This window comes from Haliotis cracherodii, unplaced genomic scaffold (assembly GCF_022045235.1).
Source record: "Haliotis cracherodii isolate W230 unplaced genomic scaffold, xgHalCrac1.p SCAF_4, whole genome shotgun sequence".
NCBI lineage: Eukaryota > Metazoa > Mollusca > Gastropoda > Lepetellida > Haliotidae > Haliotis > Haliotis cracherodii.
The window spans coordinates 10,919,156-10,941,072 of record NW_027266297.1 but is presented as its reverse complement, the minus strand read 5'-3'; the positions used below and the strand labels follow the sequence as shown (position 1 = coordinate 10,941,072).

Sequence of the window (21,917 nt, the reverse complement as noted above, 5' to 3'; positions counted from 1 at the left end):
TTTGTCTGGCTAAGTCGGGATCCGTTATCATATCGTACTCCAGCGAGATATTGTCAATGGAATAGCTAGCATCTTCAGCAGCTCTGATTACTATGCCTTAGTCATTAAAAGTGAGTTCGTATTCTAACCTATCGCCTAGGGATGCTTGATAAAAAGGCATGTGGGAATCTAGTAATTCAAAGTCTAGCGGAATATAGAATCGGTTACCCAATGCGTCGGCAACGGCCTGATCTTTTACGACAGTACCATCACCACTAGAAGCATCTACGCGCAGTCTCAATGTGTTCTTATTACAAATACCTTGGTATTGTAAGTTTTCCTGCTCTTTATCCGTTCTCCAGAGATCCATGTAACAATAGTATACATCGCTATCGTCGATACTCAAAACCTCATTACCGCTAATTTTAATGGCGATTTTCTTAACGATAGCACGACCTATGTTCTGAACGGGCTCCCTGTTAACGTCGGTAGAAGTCAAAATAATCGTAAATGCTAGTCGGACAGTTCCCGGAACTAACACATCGTGTGCGCCGAGATTAGGAAAGCGAACCAGAAGCGTTTGATTCTGATCGATGGTACTAGGGTTATTAGTTATAGTTACAGACTGACGAATTGCCTTGACCCCTAATGGATCTCGAAGTCTACGTTGTGGGTTTAACTTGCGTCCGTATTGCAAAGACATTGTTATATTGAAATTATATAACCATATGTTTAATATAAAAATGGGTGATTTTGAACTTAATGACTTTGATCTAAGTACCTTAGATGACTTTGATAACCAGAATCCAATCGAAGATACTGATGAAACCAGGTTTAGTAGTCTTAACGATGAACTTTTACAATCAAACGTCAATGATTATTACGATGCCTTAAAAGAAGATAAAAATTATGTTAACCTAATAGGTCGTGACTATTCAAAGTTTACAATAGATAGTAAAGAAATATTGCGAATACGAGGTGAACCTGATATTGATCTTATGAATTCTCGTACTCGTAAGCCCCTAGCCTTGTCTACGATAACCGGTAAACACGGCACCAGGTTTGTTCGTGATAAATTAGGTTTTGTAGACTACTCGCAGCTTTCCGCGAAGACTACTAAGGTTCTTCAAACCATGCGTGATGAACTCGATAATACAGATAATTTGGAAGCAGCCTCGATGGTGGCCTCGAACGGACTCGGAGAAATCTTGACCACCATTGATGATCCTCAGTTACAGGTACCACCATCCTTGGGGTTTAGTATTAGGGAATTACGAGGTCTTGACAAGGCAATGAAGCAGTATGTCACACAGGGTGGTCCAGTTGTGAAGAAGGAAGAAGCTTTCACTTTAGATTGTTCTCAGCCAGAACAGGTGACACTTAGTTCTAAGTCTGCTACACACTTCCCCCGGCATACAAAGGTTGCTTATCGTCACTTCCCTCAACTTCCTGTGTTTAGTGGTACGGCCGGCAAGGATGCTGACTATGATGTTTGGCGGTATGAGGTGAACTGTCTCATTGAGTCCAAGACCCATGACAACTCTGTTATCCTTCAGGCTATTCGTCAGCCTCTTAAGGGTGAGGCGGCTCTTATTGTGATGAAACTTGGTCATCATGCTTCCATCGTGGATATTCTGTCGAAGTTGAAGAGTGCTTTCGGTACTCTCCGCCGAAGTTCTTCGTTATTTTCGGAGTTCTACAGCTCTTACCAGCAAAATTATGAAGACGTGACTGCCTGGAGCTGTCGACTTGAGAGACTGTTATACCAGTTGGCGGGACAGAAGCAGATTTCTTCAGCAGAGCAGGATGAGATGTTGAGGTCCAGACTTTGGGATGGATTGGAGACTTCACTGAAGAGTCTTGCTGCTCATAAGTATGAGAGTATCTCCGACTTTGATGAGCTTAGACTGTGCCTCCGTGAGAATTTGAACAGAACTGAGCCAAATCAGATACCCAGAAGTCCAAGTCGAAGCATGGACTGTAACCAGCCCGCCTCTAAGTCTGATGACATCGCTGAGCTGAAGGGGATGATCAAGGATCTGACCACGAGTGTGGCCGACCTACGTGACCAACATCAGCAGCTGTCAGCCCAAGTGTACCAGCAACAACCTTCCTTTGGTTCTACCGCCCACGGACAGCAGTATGGGAGAAGACCACTGAGATCAAGAGGTCGCGGACAGGGAGGATGAGGATATTAGCCAGCTATGTATGATCCTCGATCCAGCCAGTATCCTCCTCCCTCTCCCGAGGGAAGGAGTGCTGCTGCCCCTTCCTACTTCTGCCTTGGGGCTGGAGCAAATGACAACAGATTTCTCACACCTGGACAAGCATCGGATCATGAGCCTGTGTGTTTCAGGTGTGGCTATCCCGGACATTTGTATTATGGTTGTCGTGTACGTCTTGACCATCTTAAGAGGCCTTTAAACTCGGCAACGCCTATGGCCCGAGGACGCCCGTAGGTGTTACATCTAGCCCTCGTGTAATCGCACACACTGACTTAGTTGGGAATTCAAATGAGGTAGATATACTTATTAAGAATATTCCTGTTAGGGCATTAATGGAAACAGGTGCCACAATGTCTATTGTGTCTAACTCTTTTTATGATAGGTATCTCACTCATATTCCCATACATTCAGTAGCTAGCCTTCTTAATATTGAATGTGCAGGTGGTAACTCATTACCACTCTGGTTACATTGAGGTTAAGGTCAAGGGCATTGGTGATAGTTGTGATGACCAAGATGACATCACTTGTTTCTTACTTGTTGTGCCTGACACTAGCTATAATGCCAAAGTTCCTGCTCTTCTTGAGACTAATGTTCTTGGAGTGTTTTTGGATGCCTGCAGAAAGGTTAATGGAATCCGATTCCTTCAGACGGCCAACCTCTACACACCTTGGTACCGGGCCTTTAGAAGTATGATGCTTCGAGAGAAGGAGTTAGAACGGAATGGTGGGAAGTTGGGCTTTGTTAGATCCATTGAATGTAAGCCTGTAATCATACCTGCTAATGGTTCTGCCATCATTCGTGGACAACTGTGCAAGGGGATTCCATATCCACAAGTGTGTGCCCTTATACAGCCAACTGTAGACTCTACTATTTCCAAGGACTTAGACATCATAGCAGCCGTTGTGAGACCAGATGAGATTCAAGTCCATGTGTCTAATGTTACAATCCAGACCATGATAGTTCCCACTAAGGCTCTACTGTGTGAACTTCAACCAGTGACAATAGAAGATCTGCCAGACATGAGATGTTCAGACTCTGAGAAGTGGATTGACGACATTGAGTTGGAGGAAGATAGATTTACACGTGATGAAGTTGCACAGGGACTTGGGGTTATAAGGAGATATGGTGACATCTTCTCTAAACACGATAAAGATCTTGGACATTCCAACATGGTCAAGCGCCGATGACCAGGTTCGGAGTCATCTTCAAGAACTGCTGTCCTCTGGTGTGATTAGACACTCTCATAGTCCTTGGGCATCCAACGTTGTGTTAGCTAAGCGCAAAGATGGCCGTTTACGTCTATGTATAGATTTTCGCCAGCTGAATAACAGGACAATTAAGGACAGTCAAGCTCTCCCGAGAAATGAAGAACTTCTAGATTGTCTCGGAGGGAACAAGTTCTACTCAGTGCTGGATATGAAGAGAAGCTATTACCAAGTCGAGATAGATGATGACCATAAGGAGAGAACGACTTTTACTGTTGGTCCACTCGGATTCTTTTAGTACAACAGGATGCCGTTCAGCTTGTCAAACGCCCCAGCGACCTATCAGCGCCTTATGGAGAAGTGTCTAGAGGGACTGAACTTGAAGATTTGCCTTATATACATAGATGGCCTCATCATATTTTCCCGGACATACGAAGAGCATGTGGAGAGGCTGGAGCTCGTCTTTAGAAGATTACAAGAATGTGGACTGAAGCTCGCCCCAAAGAAATGCAAGTTCTTTAAGAGTAAGTGAGGTACGTTGGGTATATTGTGTCTGCTGAGGGGATTGAAGCCGATCCAGAGAAGATAGATAAGATTCAGCACTGGCTATCACCATCTACGCCAGAAGACATCCGGAAATTCTTGGGATTTGCTGGATACTATCGGAAATTCGTCCAAGACTTCTCTAAGATCGCCAGACCTCTCTCAGAACTTATGCTGAAGTGTGCCACCAAGAAGCCGAGGTCTAAGACATCCCAAACTGCTTGGAACTGGGGTCCTGCTCAAGAGGAAGCTTTCCAGGAGTTAAAAAACAGGCTTTCATCACCTCCAGTCCTCGGGTTTGCTGACTTCTCAAGACCTTTCAGGCTGCACACTGATGCTTGTACCCATGGCCTAGGCTGGTCACCTACGAGTTATTGCCTATGCAAGTAGGGGTTTGAATTGATTTGAGCGGAACTATTCAGCACATAAACTCGAGTTTTTGTGTCTGAAATGGGCCGTTTCAGCTAAATTTCATGACTACTTGTATGGCAATGATTTCGTAGTAATGACTGACAATAATCCCCTGACGTATGAACTTACTACAACACGTCTGGACGCCACAGGACATCGGTGGTTAGCTGCTCTAGCAAGTTACAACTTTACCATCAAGTACCGGCCAGGGAAGAGCAACATGATGTGTCGTCTCGTTTGCCCAGCAAAGACCCAGTCCAGATGGAAGACCTGTCTCGTGATGTGGTGAGTGTTTTCTGTAACAAGATTTGTGGACCTAATCTTGTTGAGAGTTTGTGCTTGTCGACAGAAGGGGTTCCAGGAAGTGAAGCAGGTGTAAGTGACCATGTGTGTGCTGCCAATGCTAAGGATTGGCGCCGTGCTCAGCTGAAGGACTCATCCCTTGCTATTATCATGGAGCATCTGGAGAATGCCACGAGACCTGACAGAACTCAGTTCCAAGGAGACCCGGGGATGAATACTTTATGGAAGACATTCGTACATTTGACTGTGAGGGAAGGTGTGTTATATAGAGTCACCAGCATGGATGGATGTTATCATGAACAGCTAGTACTACCTTCCAGATGTAGGATTTCAGCACTCAGAAACTTGCTTGATCGTGTAAGACATCCAGGCAGAGATCGGACCTTATCCCTACTCAAGGAACGTTTCTACTGGCCTGGTATGACCAAGGATGTAGATGACTACCTAAAGATATGTGAGAGGTGTATGAAAAGGAAGAGAAACATCCATCAGAGCCCCTTTGGTGAGCATCCAGACGTCGCAGCAGATGGAACTGGTCTGCATGACTTCTTGACTCTGGAGCCATCCGAGGGTGGTCAACAGTATGTGTTGGTCATTATTGACCATTTTACCAGGTACACTCAAGCCTATCCGTGTCGGGATACATCAGCCAAGACGACATCTTCCCGAGGCAAGAGAGTAAACTGACTATAAAAGTCCAGTTTCCACCCTTGCCAAACTAGGCTGGTATTATGGAGTTACATTTTGTCTGGACTAACGAGTCTATGCATAGTCCAATCAAAATCGCGAACCGAAAACAAAATCCGGTTCATAAACTGTCGTGCAGATTTCGATCAATTGCAGGATTTGCAAAACATGTGCACCGCCAACTCGTTGTCAGCAGATATTTTCCAAATCCTTTCATGTTTTTAATCAAGGTGCTCACGTGATTTGATGCAATTCGCGATGTAAGACCCGTTTTATCACAATATAGATCTTGATTATCGATCAGATTGTCCGACTGGGCGCCACTATTTTGTGTGAAGGAAACGCAAGTGATACGAGAGGTGGAATCTGATTGGTCCACAGGGGAGGTTTAGAAGGGACATAATTTGTAATAGCCACTGGTGGGGCAACAGTCGAGCCCAGTATTTCCAGCCTAGTTCGGCAAGGGTGGAAACTGAACTTTTAAAGTCAGTTAACTCCCATGCCTCGGGAAGATGCCAAGACGACAGCAGAGTTGTTTTTCAACAACTTTGTAATCCATTACGGTCTACCCAAGAGGATTCATTCCGACAAAGGAGCCAATTTTGTTGGTAAGGTGATGACAGAGATGTGCCTGCTGCTTGGGATCGATAAGTCATCCACAACACCCTACCATCCCATGGCTAATGGATGGGATTCAACCGGACCCTATGTGATATGTTGGGGACTCTGGAACCAGACGCCAAGACCGACTGGAAGGCTCATGTTGGACCCTTAGTCAATGCATACAATTGCATTCGACATGAGTCTACCGGACATTCACCCTTCTTCCTTATGTTTGGGCGTCACCCAAGACTTCCAGTGGATCTAGCATCTGGACTTGACATCCAGCCAAGCAAGCCCAAGTCACTGCAGCGGTACAAAAAGTCATCAAGAGATCGACTCCAAGATGCATACCATCTAGCTTCACAGAACAGCAAGGAAGCACAGCAGGATCAGAAGACCTACTTTGATGAGAAGGCAAGAGCAGCAGTTATAGAGGCTGGTGACCGAGTTCTGGTTAAAACCGTCGCCTTTGAAGGAAGACAGGTGGGTAGGTGACATATTTATAGAATAACCCACTCGGTACGAGTGATTACGGAAAATATGTCACGAGTGAAATTAATGTTTTAAGTTTCGAGCTTTTTAAGTTTCCGTAATCACTCGTACCGAGTGGGTTATTCTATTTATTACCCATATTCATATTAAAGACATGTTTCAAGAAAAAAACAATCAACTGTCGCTGATCAAGAATCAGCTGTTTTGAATCAATCCGCGTGTGAAAAAACACTGTCCACTCATTCCAACCGCATTACTCAATTAACGTGTTGTTACGTGTGAAAAATATAGTTCTGTTAAAAAAATGTAAAGATCACATTATTGCAGTTATATTTCTGTCCGATTTACACAGCGTACACTATTTAGCATTAATAAGGAAGACGGATTTCCAAAAAGGTTCATCAGGTTTACTAAATCAAAGCTTGTTTTGACAAGATCTCGTCACTGACAGACAGCCCCCGTCGTGCATCGGCAGATACATGCATTTCACATTGAGAAGAGGAAACATTGAAAACCTGTTTTTTTATATGTCATTTGACAAAAATGCCAAAAGCTATAACAACAACATAGACGGAATTTACAGAAGTCTTGTTTGTTAGAGAAAAGTTACGAAAAGAAGGTAAACTTTGAAAAGTACGATTGCTGTCACAGTGTCGGAATGAATGACCCGACTTGACCCAGATATGAGACAGCCGAAACCAGGAATGACAAGAGAACCGGCGTTACAGTTTAATCCGGACAACACGTTTAATGAACATCGTGTGTGATTTGAGACAAGTGTCACTGATTGGAAACATGTGCATGTGGGATTCAGGAGGATTTGTCAAACGCGGAGTGGACACAGTCAGATGACGGGAGTTTGTTGATATTTTGATGTGATTCATAATGGTCGAATACCTGTTGATAGACAATCACGGTATCTGGAGACTTGGTGCTAAGCTGTCCGCATGAGTTCATTTAGTTCAGTGTCGGACACAAGATCAGCTCGCTGGGGTAAGTTTTCTTTTCCTTGTATTTTTAATAATTATTTTTGTTTTGATTTCAAAACCTCTCCAAATTCAGCAAAGTGCATCGATTTCGCAACCAGATGCTGGTAATCATGTCGCTAAGGTAACACTCTATGCTACCCTTGATCTGAATTCTGAACTGTCTGATGTGCATGCCTAAATGATACATTTGCAAATAATAATGTTTAGTTGCACCTTTCCTGTGTCATTAACCTCATAGTCATATTGTCCCCGGACGTCAGTCAGCCTGCATACCGCTCAGCGCCGTACTTTGCAGACGTCGCGGTTACGAAAAACGTATACATTGTATAAAAGTGTCACGTTCTTATTTCTTCACACAACGTTACAAAATTGTACGAAATAGTGTATCTTTATGATGTCTTTCGGAAAGTCTAAATGTTGTTGCAAAATGAATTTGTTTTTATTCTCATGCCATCGTTGAAAGTGTTAGTAGTCATATTTTTCGTGTTTTTCATTTGTGAACTAAGTTCATGTCAACTTCACAAGTTTGGTCTTTTTCATTGTGTTTTCATTTTCATTGGCAGTTATCGATGTCATCATCGTTCACAAAGGCAAACCTGTCTATACAAAGTCCGATTTTTGGATTCGGGGTGTCGAAAAATTCATCGAACAGCAAGCCCTCTAACACAGACGCAAACCAGGACTTGGTGGTGATGATCTTGGCGCCCTAGAGACAGTTTCTGGCAACATCACAATCTGAATCTTTGAACTTCAATCTGGCCATATGCAGTATTGACAACAAAGACATTAAATGTGTTCAGAGGTTGAATTATACGAATAACTTTTTATGTCAGTCAGATCTCCGAGGTAATTTACTTTGACAGGTCTCAAATGGCCAGCCATATGTTTGTTTACAAACGGGGACGTAGTTTTGGTTTTTACTGTAAAATGAAAATCATGTGAAATAAATGAAAAAAATGATAATGTGAAATCATGTTGTGAATATGAAACTATGTGTCTTGTCTTAAAAATCTCGAATCAGTGAGATTGTAGCACGTAAAACATCTGAAGGGAAAGGCGTGGATTTGGGAATGAATGGGATGAGAAAAAAATAGTTCCGTTGTCCAATGAAAATTGATCTTTGTTCCACTGACCAATCTGCTTCGAGAATCACTAACTGCACACTGTGCAAATATCAAAAAGTTATTACACTGCATATTTGAGCCCATATGGGTAATAAACACAGTTCTTCGTCAGCCGAACCCCTCCATCCCTGTCTATGTGGTCGGAAAGGAGAATGGTGAAGGTAGGAAGAGAGTGTTACACCGGAATCTTCTACTTCCCATTGGTGCACTCCCTGTACAGGATCCACCAGCACCAGAAGCACCGACAACTGTCCCGAGACCAAGAAGATCAAAGAGACTTGCTATTCCAGTCGAGGAACCAGAGGATGACGAGTCAGACATATATTTCCCTTCGTCTGAGCCGTCAGTGTCAGCTGCGGATACAGCCAACTGAGGCTAGAGTAGAAGTTGAAGATTCTGCATTGGACGAAGATGATTTAGTTGGCGACGCAGTTGGGAGCCAGCAATACGACCCTGAAGATGTTTCAGCTGAGGTTGATCCTGCTGCAGAGGAGACATCAGATATGCAGACCACTGACGCAGATCCTGGTGCAGCCCCAGAAGAACCTGAAGAGATGTGGAAGATGATCCTGAGCTGAAGATGTGCCGGCACAGCAACCCAGAAGATCAGGGAGGACTCGGACACAGTCATGGTGGATGTCTAGCGGTGAGTGTGTCATGTCTGCATTTCCGCATCCCGACTGGAGGGACAGAGCTGAGTATCTCAGTTCTCTTATCAACGCTGGAGTGCTCGCCAATGACAGTACTGATGTACAGAATGCATTTCTCTCCCTTGTTTTAGGCAAATGATGAGGACATCATTTTCATGCCGGGGGGGGGGGGGGGGGGGGGGGGGGGGGGGAGTGTATAGCAGGTGTATATAATTGTATTTTAGCTTTGTTTGTAAATAAAACTATTTCAAGTTTTGTTTCTGTTGAACAATATTCAACAGAGGTATGTTTTCATCCCATCATTTTAAGTCCAGCCCTCAGCTCAGACCTCTACTGATCAATCACATCCCAAGCGACCCTGTGATTGGCCAAATTCAAACTTTACCCTCTTTCTCTGACTAACTCCGTATTGCCACCTTCACTATGCACTGCACTGGGAGTATTCCTAGATCACCACAAAAGGTTAGTTTATAATTTGTCTTTACTTCTAAATAGGATTAAATAGTAATCAAAGATTAGGCATTATAAATAAGCATCTAAGAAGTAATTATATTTACATTGAATCATATATTTCTATTAATGTTGATGTTTTGAATGAATGTATTTTAGAGGCTAAACTTTAACCTAAGCAATAGTGTATTTTAATATTGTCTTGTAAACATGCTAAGTTATATCTACAATTATGGAAGTGCACAAACTATGCATTTTGTTATTTATTTCATTGTATTTAGTCCTGCTCTTTCTCCTGCGGGACATATCATGAACGGTGACATTTGACGGGTGTCACGTTTCACACCCTTGTGCCACACATAGGGTATGTGTAACCATTTTACTTAATATGTATTGTAAGCCATTTCTATCATATCATCTAATAATACTTCGTTGTAAGTAATAACAGAAATGATTTTATTGCTTTGATGATTACATGTATATGATATATATACTGAACAAAATTCCATAATTGTAGATATAACTTAGCATGTATACAGGATAATTTAGTGAACCAAATTAAAAACTTCACAATCCTAAAATTTTAACATTTTGACCAGTTATCATTGTGGGCCCTTATTGTGTATTTAAACAATAATGGCCGCGCATTGTCTTCGGATAACACCCGTTTTTGTGCAGGTGAATCGATCAAAATCATGTGCACAGCACTATAGTGGCAAAAGTGGGTTGTAGTCGACGGACTGTTTGTGATTTACAGACGCGTCTACAGAAAACGGGTACCACCGCTGATCGCCCTCGGCCAGGTTGACCACGTGTGACGTCACATGCAGAGAATCGTCAGTTTGTCTTACGTCACCTCCGTAACCGATTTTTGATGGCTACATCAACCAGAAATGAACTGTTCAGGGGTAGACTGAGTGCGTAAACTGTTCGAAACCGTCTGAGAACTGCTCACCTTCATGCACGACGGCCATACTGCGGACTCAATTGCACAGACGTCAACGTCAATTGTGGGCACAACGACACTTACGATGGACTCAGAGGAATTGGAATCAAGTCGTCTTCAGTGATGAATCCCGATTTAATCTTCGATTTGCTGATGGTAGGGCGAGGGTGTGGAGGCGCCGTCATGAACGTTACGCCCAGTGTTGTGTACATGAAGTTGACAGATCTCGAGGCGGAAGTGTCATGGTGTGGGGTGCTTTCTGTGGCAATGCACGTTCCAGGCTTCTTGTCATCCGTGGCAACCTCAACGCTGCTGCTTACCGCGACGAGGTACTGGCACCAGAACTTCTGCCTTTTATGGCAACACATGGACCCGGTTTGATCTTCCAACACGACAATGCCAGACCCCACACTGCAATTTTGACAAGGAATTTCCTTCAGAATGCGGGCGTCAACGTCATGGACTGGCCGTCATGGTCTCCCGACCTCAATCCCATCGAACACGTCGGGGATGCTCTTGGCAGAAGTCTGCGCGTTCTCCAGAACCAACCACAGAATTTGCAAGATCTTGGCACCATTTTGCAGCAACAATGGCGTCGTCTTCCCAATCATGTGTTCACAAGCATCACAAGGTCCATGTGGAGGCGTTGTGTGGCAGTTGTCAACGCACATGGTGGCCATACACGCTAATGAACTTGTGTGCCATCAGATTCTCGTGCTTGGGACTTATGATTTAAACTGTTGATGTTATTACCGAATACCGTAGGTGCTTGGAACAAATTATGGTTACCTACGTTAAATAAAATCCTTCTTTAGACATTAATGATTAAATATTACCTTCTCTGATACATTTGTCCGTTGTATATCATATATGGGATTACTTTTAAAAATGTGAAGTTTTTAAATTTGACTTAGTATATTATGTTTTAATATGCATATACTATATTATCTGTGGTTTCTTATTACAGGGTGTATATCGTGATTATAAATAAACATAAGCCTCACACCCCGTAGCCGTCTTGGTGTCATCTGTTTAAAATAATGGATAAAGCCAAGAAGACCTGGTTACAGATTTTCGCATTTTGTTTTCCTTCATTTGCTGTAGCATTGAACAGATTCACTCTTGTTCCTCTACATCTTGGTTGGGAAGTTCTTCGATGCGCGATAGACGTTGTTTTCACGTCTTTTCCCTTGTAAGCGTGTATATATGTATTTCTCTCAGGCAATTTATAAAATGTCTTTTTGACTGAAAAATCTGTCCATTTATTTAACAGATTGACTTAAAATGATAAAAGGGGCACTGGTCTAAAGCAATTCCCCGGGACTGGTGGTTGCCTTTGTTATTGTTTTTTCCTCGTTGGTACCCGGATGATACGCAACGCAATTGAGCGTGACAAGAGACTGGGCTACCGTCTGCAAGGACAGCTGAATAAATTGCAATAATTGTTTTACTCACTTTTTAACACTGATTGGACAAGAGGTGCATGTTAATTAATTTCTTCAGCCTAAACAAACAGACAAAAAGAAGCTCATCGGATGTCGTCATTTGGAAATAGTTATATGATTGTTATAATTTAATAATAAAAGAGTATCCATGCAGTGAAAGCATTTTCGGATTTCGGATTGCGTCGATAATACGATTACTCCTCCCTTGTTGTCATCCACGTTTTCTCGTATAATCCTAGGTTCACTCTCAGTCTGCCTACATCTCAGTCTGCCTACACTGTAAATTAAAGAGTAGGCACAATGACAACACCCCCATTACAATAATAACAGTGTCCAGACTGTTAGACAAACAAAAAAGAATGTGTAATATTTAATGTAATATTTACTCTTGAGTTGGTTGAACAATCTTACATACGTCAAACTAATTACCTGCGTCAATACTGGCAAAGGTTGGTGTTGTGGCAGCTTCTTCAACACTTCATCGTAAATCTGCTGTATGGGCTTGATATCTTCTTTGACTCGGCACCGTAGATTACTCATGAGGCGTAAGGTTGTGTCGTCTTCAAAAACTTCGTGGTTGTGAGGGGATGAATTTCGAACAAATTCACCAACTGTGCTAATTTTGCCAAGACAGTTAGCCAAGACACACTTCCAGTGAGTTGCAGTCTGTCGGCGGTTGTTCAGGCGATACCTGAAGCCTCCAAACAAGACTTCCTGACCTCCAGCCTGAGAGGTGATGAACTCAACTCCCTGTAACGCCGCCATCTTAACAGTGTCACCAAAGTTTTACACACACCTTTTATACTATTTCAGGGATTTTTGAATAAAATACTCCTAAATAAAGTAATAGGTTAACAATATGAGTAGAAGTGTGAATAGGATTAACTAATAAAAACAAACAAAGTAGATAAGTAAGTGTTTGATCTCTGAGTTAATTGGTTAATCCTTCTAACTGAGAAGGCATTGAAACTCAATAAAGTATTTCGTTAACTCACCAAAACAAACAAAGAAACATTGGCATGTCTCACATTATACTTTGAATTATTTTGTGTCTGATGTTGTTTTTTAATCTACTGTTGATACCACGTGTATGTAAAGCAACATCTTCCTCTTCTCTCGCTGTTACATGGTGGACCATTCCATTTTTCACCAGGTAAGATAGCATTTCACTACTCTCAGTCTGCCTACACTAATTACTAATTTATACTCAGTCTGCCTACAAAAAAAGTGTAGGCAGATTGAGATGTAGGCAGACTGAGAAGTTACCTAACCCTACACTTGTGTGTATTTGTCGTCATTCGCTTGATGCTCAGTTAATGAATTTATTACAGATATAATTAGTGGTAGCACTGCTCAGAATACCTGACAAAGGTTCCAATTTGGCATTTATTGTGTCTGGGGTAATTATTCAATCTAAATCCAGGTTTCAAGTGAGGTGAAATGTGTATTATGTAATATGCACGTGGCAGCCCAGCAAGAGATGAATGATCAGTTGATTTACTTTTTTTTTGTAAATCAACGGATCGTTCCTAGTCATCAAAGGATTAACAGAAAATACATTGATTTATTAATCACTGTTATCTTGCACAGTGGATATGTCAAAAGTGAGTGTTTACATGTCTAGGTTTACTAAAACAAAGGGAATACAATCATATCATGGCGTGAAGTGCCGTAAAGTGTAAAAAGAACATACTTTGTTCAAAAGGTTAACCGATAATATATTGATTGATTGCTCATTGTTATCTAACTCAATGGATATTTTTAGGAACCGTTGACGTCAGCCGACCTTTGAGACATGAAACCTATGTGAAACACCTGAAACAATCTAAGTGATTAGTTGAGAAACGAACACTAGTCCAACTGAATAACGCCCGGGGCGTCCGGAAACGTCCGTGAGCGTCCGGGCAATGCCAGGGAACATCCGGGAGAATGATACTAAATAATAAAGTGTATTCTATACAATTAAGTTCTTGTATTAATTATACAAAATAACATATAGCTGGAAAAAAATTACATACACCCCTATTCTTTTTAAATGGTGAATCTGCGAAGCAAATACGATTTTATTTTATTCGAACTGACGAGGTATTAATACCGTAGGTTTTGAAGGATACAATGTAAAATTGCTTATGGAACAAAAATAGTGTTCTTTTATAGTGTCATATTCTGTACACTTTTCCATAACTAATACTGAAACACAGACGTTTTCAAAAGTTCATGCAGGTGGTTCACTGAGTCCGGGCAACGTCGGGGAGCATCTGGTGGGAGCGTTTCCTCAGACGTCCGGAAACGTCCGGGAGGTTTCATCAGACGTCCGTGAGTTTTAAAATACAGTGCAGTCAATAAAACACGTCTTTCTCAGTTTGGTAAGATCGTGAGAATTGTACCCGGAAGTTTCTGGCAGCTGCACATGGCAAACACGTCTTGGTTGGGAAATTCTTCGATGCGCGATAGACGTTGTTTTCACAAGCCTTTTCCTTTGTAAGCGTGTATATATTACAGTCAATTTTTAAAATGTGATTCTCTCAGGCAATTTATAAAATGTGTAAATATTTCAGTCATTTTGAGGGCCTATAAACATCACAATAGATTATTATGTAGGATTAGAAGCCAAACAATATAGAAATGTACTTTTCATCGTAACATTTTCAGTCCCTTGGTGATGATATTAAACATAAAAATGTTTGGAATTCGTTGTGACATAAAAGTGACAAATGCGCTTACAGGTCGCGAACTAGTCTAGGTTTCTGCATATATCATCGGGTACTCACGGGGAAAACAATACCAAAGGCAACAACCAGTCCCGGGGAATTGCTTTAGATCAGAGCCCCTTTAAGACGGTCAAAAGGGCTTAAAAACATCACAATAGATTAATAATGCTAGGATTAGAAGCCAAACAATATACTAAAGTACTTTTAATCCTAACATTTTCAGTCTCTTGGTGATGATATTAAACATAAAAATGTTTGGAATTCGTTGTCATAATAATACAGATGGACATATTTTCCAGTCAATTTGTAAAACTGAATATTTAGGCGTTTAATAAATTTCCTAAGTGAAAATTTTGCCAATTTTAACTGAAAAAATATAAACACGAAAAAATAAGCAATTCTCAGGTGAAATACTTTGTGTTGCAAGTCAAAATAGTGTAAACAAATCGAACAATTACCAAGCAAGTGACTTATCAAAACTTTGTCACCATTACCGATGCTACCTACAAAGATACCTGCATTTCCTTATTATTTCTAAAACTGTATTTCATTTTGATTATCAATGTGACCATACGCCCTTATACTATCAATAAAAGTGACAAATGCGCTTACGAATGGCGCAGCACAGGTCGCGAACTAGTCTAGATTTCTGCATATATCATCTGGGTACTCACTGAGAAAAACAATACCAAAGGCAACAACCAGTCCCGGGGAATTGCTTTAGATCAGAGCCCCTTTAAGACGGTCAAAAGGGCTTAAAAACATCACAATAGAATAATAATGCTAGGATTAGAAGCCAAACAATATACTAAAGTACTTTTAATCCTAACATTTTCAGTCTCTTGGTGATGATATTAAACATAAAAATGTTTGGAATTCGTTGTCATAATAATAAAGATGGACATATTTTCCAGTCAATTTGTAAAACTGAATATTTAGGCGTTTAATAAATTTCCTAAGTGAAAATTTTGCCAATTTTAACTGAAAAAATATAAACACGAAAAAATAAGCAATTCTCAGGTGAAATACTTTGTGTTGCAAGTCAAAATAGTGTAAACAAATCGAACAATTACCAAGCAAGTGACTTATCAAAACTTTGTCACCATTACCGATGCTACCTACAAAGATACCTGCATTTCCTTATTATTTCTAAAACTGTATTTCATTTTGATTATCAATGTGACAAATGCGCTTACGAATGGCGCAGCACAGGTCGCGAACTAGTCTAGATTTCTGCATATATCATCTGGGTACTCACTGAGAAAAACAATACCAAAGGCAACAACCAGTCCCGGGGAATTGCTTAAGACCAGTGTCCCTCTAATATTCAACTGAAGACACCAAAGAATACAAAAACAAAGCACTTTAACTTTTGTTCAATCTGTTTATTTACATGTAAAATGATGAGACTAAAATGACATAAAACGACAGTAATGTGAATGAAAGGTGTCCGGATGGGCTTAGATGGGCTTAATTTTGAAGTGTAGACCGATGAGAGAGAAGACAAGACACTTCAGATCTTGTACCAAGTAGTAGAAGGTTCTCAATCCCTCGGGATCTCTGGAAGAAGAAACAGGATCATTAACAGAAAATAACAACAGTGAGCAAGGCTATATAAAAATAACATGATTGATCCACGGACCCTGTAAAAATGCAAAGTGGTAAAAAAAACCTAAATTCTGAGCTTTTTTGTTGCCTTCCGCTGACTTAACACCAACAATGCTAACAAACCAAAAATAAAACATGGCGTATTTGGATTCAAACCCATGATCAAAGGGTCCTGGCATGGCTAACGAATGCAACACTGCACAGTTAATAGTATCTCTTACACTAAGGAGTAAAAATCAGCATTAGCTATGGCACTTAACAAGCATGAAAGAGTTACCTCCCCTGCATTAAGATCTGAATGATCTCCAATGGCTTTGAATGAAACACTTGATGTTTACTTATTACCAGAAACAGAATTCCATAGGTGTTGTTCTTTTGCTGCTTACAACAATGTACAATTATTGAATGATGTCCATATTTAAGATATATTTGCTTGTTGTTTCACAATGCAGTCAGTAATGCATCCCAAAGTCATGTCAGGATTCGCTTATCATGGTCAGAATATTGGCTCTAATAATGGCCTGTCAGGACTACACTAGTGACGGTGTGTTCAACCAAAGAGGTAGACATCTCATCTATGACTTTGAACTTCCTTCCACAAAAACAGGTATTGACTGCATATGACCTGTAATTGCATATAGTTTGTTTTTTTCAAATCCCTGCCTCTGGAGATGACTCACTTGCTCTGGTTGACATCAACAAGGGAGCCAATCTTTGATGTCGTGAAAGAAATATGTTCATCTCCAATCACAATCTCCAGCTCCTGAAACCAAAACAAACTATTAAGGGATCTGAGGTCAAATGGTGGAAAAGGCATGTTGTACGAGAAACATTTTGGCAGTAATTCTGTATTTAAAGTAAGGATGTGGCCATCATGAGCATCCATGACGGTCCAGTGTATCATATCTCAACTCTATTGTGCTAACCACCCTGGACCTATTTGCCACCATATCTTCGAAATGACGTCATCATTTATCATCTCTTTTTCACAGAATTTCTCATAGTGCCCATGAGCATAAATTGATATGCCGGTTGTTTTAAGCCTTGCTTCCTTTGAATTGGGCTCAAAATGAAGCTCTATGGTAGCGGATGGGTCCAGGGTATTTATCATATTAGAATGGACAATGTTGATGACATAGGGCATATGATGCTTACGTGAGTGAGCCCATAAATTGGGCTTTACACATTGTACCCATGTCGGGAATCAAACCCCCGGGTCTTTGGCGTGATGAGCGAACGCTTTAACCACTAGGCTACCCGACCGCCCCTGTGATGCTTACGATATGAGAATCTTTTGAATAGACAAATGTTGGGAACCATGTACTCAACTGGCACACATGACATATTTCTTGCATCATTACTGAAACAGATGTGTGAATAACATGATACCCAGTTCTACTGTGAACACTGGACTTATATGGACTACATGAAAGCAGTTGTAGTCCTCTAGTCCTTATAAGGATAACATATAGTGAAACCCTCAAAAAGAATTAATAGCTACTAGTCCTTATGATAGTGCAGAAACCTTAACTTTTGGGCAGTTTGGCAAGGACTAAAGAACTAGTGCAAATTCCTAGTGAGGTGAAATAGGGTTTAATGTCGTGTGAACCGTGTTCAACAATACCGGTACTCACTTGTCTGCCCACTCTGTCTGGTGCTGGCCACAAGTTGTCGTCTTCTTGCATAATCTCGGAGTCCTCGATGATTCGTTTCAGCTCCTCCATGACTGACTTGTGGACATAAGCCTGCAACCACAGAAAAATGACTTTTGTTTGTATGTTGTTCAACATCAGAGTACTATTCCTGCTATATGATGGCAGTCTGTACACAATTGAGACTGAAGCTGACAATCCAGTGATTGACATGTACATCGAGCCACACAATTGATTGGGGCATGTAACGACATGCAATCAACTAAGTCAAGGAGTGTGGCCATTTAGTCACCTCTTACGACAGCATAGGTTGCTGGGGACCTATATCATGTCTATCCTTACCATGCCTACCTGGAATCCCCTCTAGTCAGGCCTCAAAGTTTAAATTTTTACTAAGTAGCCATATGGCTACAAGTATTTTTTTCCAGCTAGCCAGTGGTAAAATTAAGAAGTCAAGCCAATAATGTAGGTAGCCAAAAGCATTGAAATTATCTTTGATCAAATAACTATTATTGTATATTAGTAGAAACTTTACTCGAGTTTTGTTAATATTTGTGACTCAAACAATGATGCAAAAAAAATTATGTTAGTAGATCATATAGTAGACTAACATTTAGTCTCTGAAATCTTATATAACACAATATCCTTCTTGACTCTAAAAATAAAATAAAAATCCCTATGCTGATTTCAGTGGAATAGAGCTAGCTTGAGCTGGCTAGACTTGCTTTTGTATGCATTTCTAGATTATTATTTTTTCATAAAATAAATATATTCCACGGTCATGGTGCACATGGTGCAGGACTAATCATATAGGTATATCCTTACTTATCCAATAAACTATCAACTAAAATAAAATACTAATTACATTAATATTTATGTATTTCGGTTCATTGTTGACTTTAGGATGAATTATTTGTGAGTACAATTAGTAGCAGACATGTTTATTTTGGTGTCTAAATATGTGTAGCAATAGAATATAGTCGCCACAAGATATTTTTCAAGGTTGTCATTTGGTTACCGGTACCTCTGAATTTTAGACAGTAGACAAATTGAAATTTAGGTAGCAAATTTGAGGCCTGCTAGTGGAAACTAATGATGAACCATGAATCAAAATAATATGCCTGTTACCATGGCAACCAGTATGAAAAGTAGTTTCAGTACTGGCCATTGACCACTGCTTCAAATTTATCCCTTATCTTCTTATTTGGTAAGAACAAGGATGATAAGTCAAGGGAATGAATTCAGATTACAGATTTGACCATTAATTGCTTTTTTTCATTTAGGCTTCTTCTCAAATCATATAGTGAGTATGTTTTTACGCCACTTTTAGCAATATTCCAGCAATATCATGGCAGGGGACACCAGAAATGGGCTTCACACATTGTACCCATGTCGGGAATCGAACCCGGGTCTTCGGCGTGACGAGCGAACGCTTTAACCAGTAGGCAACCCGACCGCCCCTCTCAAATCATGAAATAAAATGCTGAAGCATAATATTTTCAGTCAACATATATATCTATCATGTACATGACGTACAGATAGAATGACAACAGGTCAAACAAGCAACTGCAAAAAGCATGTTCAGAAACACATATATTCATTGTTAATTTATACAATGCTTAAATAATTCATTGAGCACTGCTGAAAGAGTTAAATATTTACCTACCTCTTTTCTGATCATTGTGTCATTTTTGTAGTTTGAGTTGTTGGCATATCTTAGTTTACCTGCAACACAACATTTCACACTTTAAGGAGAATTCACTTCAATTAAGAATTGACTTTCACTTTGTGTAAGGTCACTGGACATCAGAGCTTGCAACAACACATATACAATGTTTGACCCTTTATTGAGGCTGAATCAGTGAATGGCTCATCATATTCAGCATGTTGAGCATTGACTATCACAGAAATGTGGCTGAGGTGCTTGACCACTGTCTTTTCTGTCTACAGAAACCTACTTGGTTCCACATGTTCAAGGTCAGTGTACAGTAATCTTCACTACCTTACAGTTACTACTTTCGGCAAGTCAGTTTTGTTATCATGGTTATAGCAAAACTGTTTACCAATACCATTTCTTTCTTCAGCATGTTCAGGCATATATAAAAAAGGTGCCAAACAATGAAACTTTTGTTCATCAGAATGTACATGGTGCGTCTACTGGTATTTGTACTGTCAGCGTCACTATTATTATTAAGATACATCTTAAACGTTTGGTTATGCTGAAGTGGTTCCAGAATAGGATTGCGATAGCTCATTGTTGGTACCATTGGATAGGGTTCAGATTCATGTACACCAGGTAAAATGACATAGAATTAGAACCAGATAGGTTTCTGTATACATAAAAATACCAGCTGTGGTCACCATACATCTGTGCTGCTCCTTAAAAATGATTTAGAAATTGGCACTAGTCCTATAGTCCTTGCCAAACTGCCTAATGGTAAAGGTATCATAAGGACTAGTAGAAATTTGCCCTTTTTAAGGGTTTTGCTATATGTTATAATTAAAAGGACTAGTGGACAAAAACTGTTAGTTTTTTCTGCTGCTAAAAGATTTCTGACTTGGAATATACTGCATTAAGAACCCTGAACCATGAAGCTTATAGCATGTATAGTGTTAATCATGTTCATTGGCTCAGGCTGCTGGCTCTCACATCACAGATCTTGTGTGTCACTTTTAATATCCTCAGGGTTATTGTAGGGTACTTCCAACCATCCTTAGCAGCCTTAGAAACTAACAGTTTTCATCCACTAGTCCTTATAATGGTTACATATAGCAAAACCCTTAAAAATGGCAAAATTTTCTACTAGTCCTTATGATACCTTTACCATTGGGCAGTTTGGCAAGGACTATAGGACTAGTGCCAATTTCTAACCCTGCTTAGCCCTTTGATGTCCGACAAAGCACCCGTTTATGAGAGTTAGTTAGATTCCCTCTTCTCATGCTTCTGATAGTTGTGAAATATATATAGGTAAGCTATAACTTTTAACATGCTGAACAATTAATTCAATGTAATTTGAGGGAAATCCTTGATTTTTTAAATCACGTTTCGAGGGGAAAATGGCTATTGCACATTCGCAATAAACATGATAAAGGTAAACAAATGGTTGCTGATCACTTTGTAAACAAGCACTAATTATTTGTGGAGCCCGTGGTAAAGTGTGGGTCAAGACATTTCCCCACATTAGATTCACTCCTCAAGGCAGCGCAACTGAAACCTGGTAAAGTGCAGTACGTATTTCTGTAATATTAGTACCCTTTCAGGCCTTCTGAAAGAAATGTTCACAGTCAGGCGTCACAGATAGAAATCGTAGTGTTTACTGATATGTTTATCATGTTTATGGGATAAGGTGAAAAAAGAAAGTGAACGCTTCCACCTGTAACGAATGATATTCTAGTTTGTTGTCCGCGTTTAAATGGAGGCGTACAATTCACGATAATCCTAAATCAATATTCAATTGAAAAAATCGCGGATACACTTTTCGTATGAGTCGCACGTGTGGCTTCACGTATCCCGATATTGTCTTGCAACGAAGGCTGTAAACAACATCTACATTCTTTAAAATAAACCAACATAACTTAAATATTGCATACCGTCTGGCCTAAACTCAAATTCAAGGAATTCATGTCCAAATTTTCCTTTGTGTCCAACATAATATCGGAGGTAAAAGTCGGTGCTTCCCGTCGCCATTTTTGAAAGTATGAAACCGCACTTTCGTATCCATTTATTAAGAGGTCCCAAGAGATTAAATAAAAACAATTCTTTTTATAGAATTATTTATTTATAACTTAAAGGGGATATTCTTTTTCGATGTAACATATATGTCAGATTGACTGTTATATTACGAAAACATATTAATTTCGGACTGCTTTGCTTAAAGTATTCAGGGGCAAGT

At 40.3% G+C, this 21,917-nt stretch overlaps 2 protein-coding genes across 2 annotated transcripts; one reads left to right on the top strand and one right to left on the bottom strand.

Moving 5' to 3' along the window:
• The first annotated feature begins 1,157 nt into the window (after positions 1-1,157).
• LOC139479276 (uncharacterized) lies at positions 1,158-2,168 on the top strand. Its single transcript, XM_071262139.1, has one exon. It carries the CDS (start codon positions 1,158-1,160, stop codon positions 2,166-2,168), a length of 1,011 nt encoding a protein of 336 aa, XP_071118240.1.
• Positions 2,169-16,140: 13,972 nt separating this feature from the next.
• Positions 16,141-21,718, bottom strand: LOC139478948 (protein mago nashi homolog). Its single transcript, XM_071261665.1, has 5 exons — positions 21,616-21,718; positions 19,691-19,749; positions 18,007-18,117; positions 17,053-17,135; positions 16,141-16,324 (listed from the first exon to the last, which is right to left on the bottom strand). The coding sequence occupies exons 1-5, from the start codon at positions 21,710-21,712 to the stop codon at positions 16,225-16,227; spliced, it is 450 nt and encodes a 149-aa protein (XP_071117766.1). The 5' UTR covers positions 21,713-21,718; the 3' UTR covers positions 16,141-16,224.
• Positions 21,719-21,917: the final 199 nt, after the last annotated feature.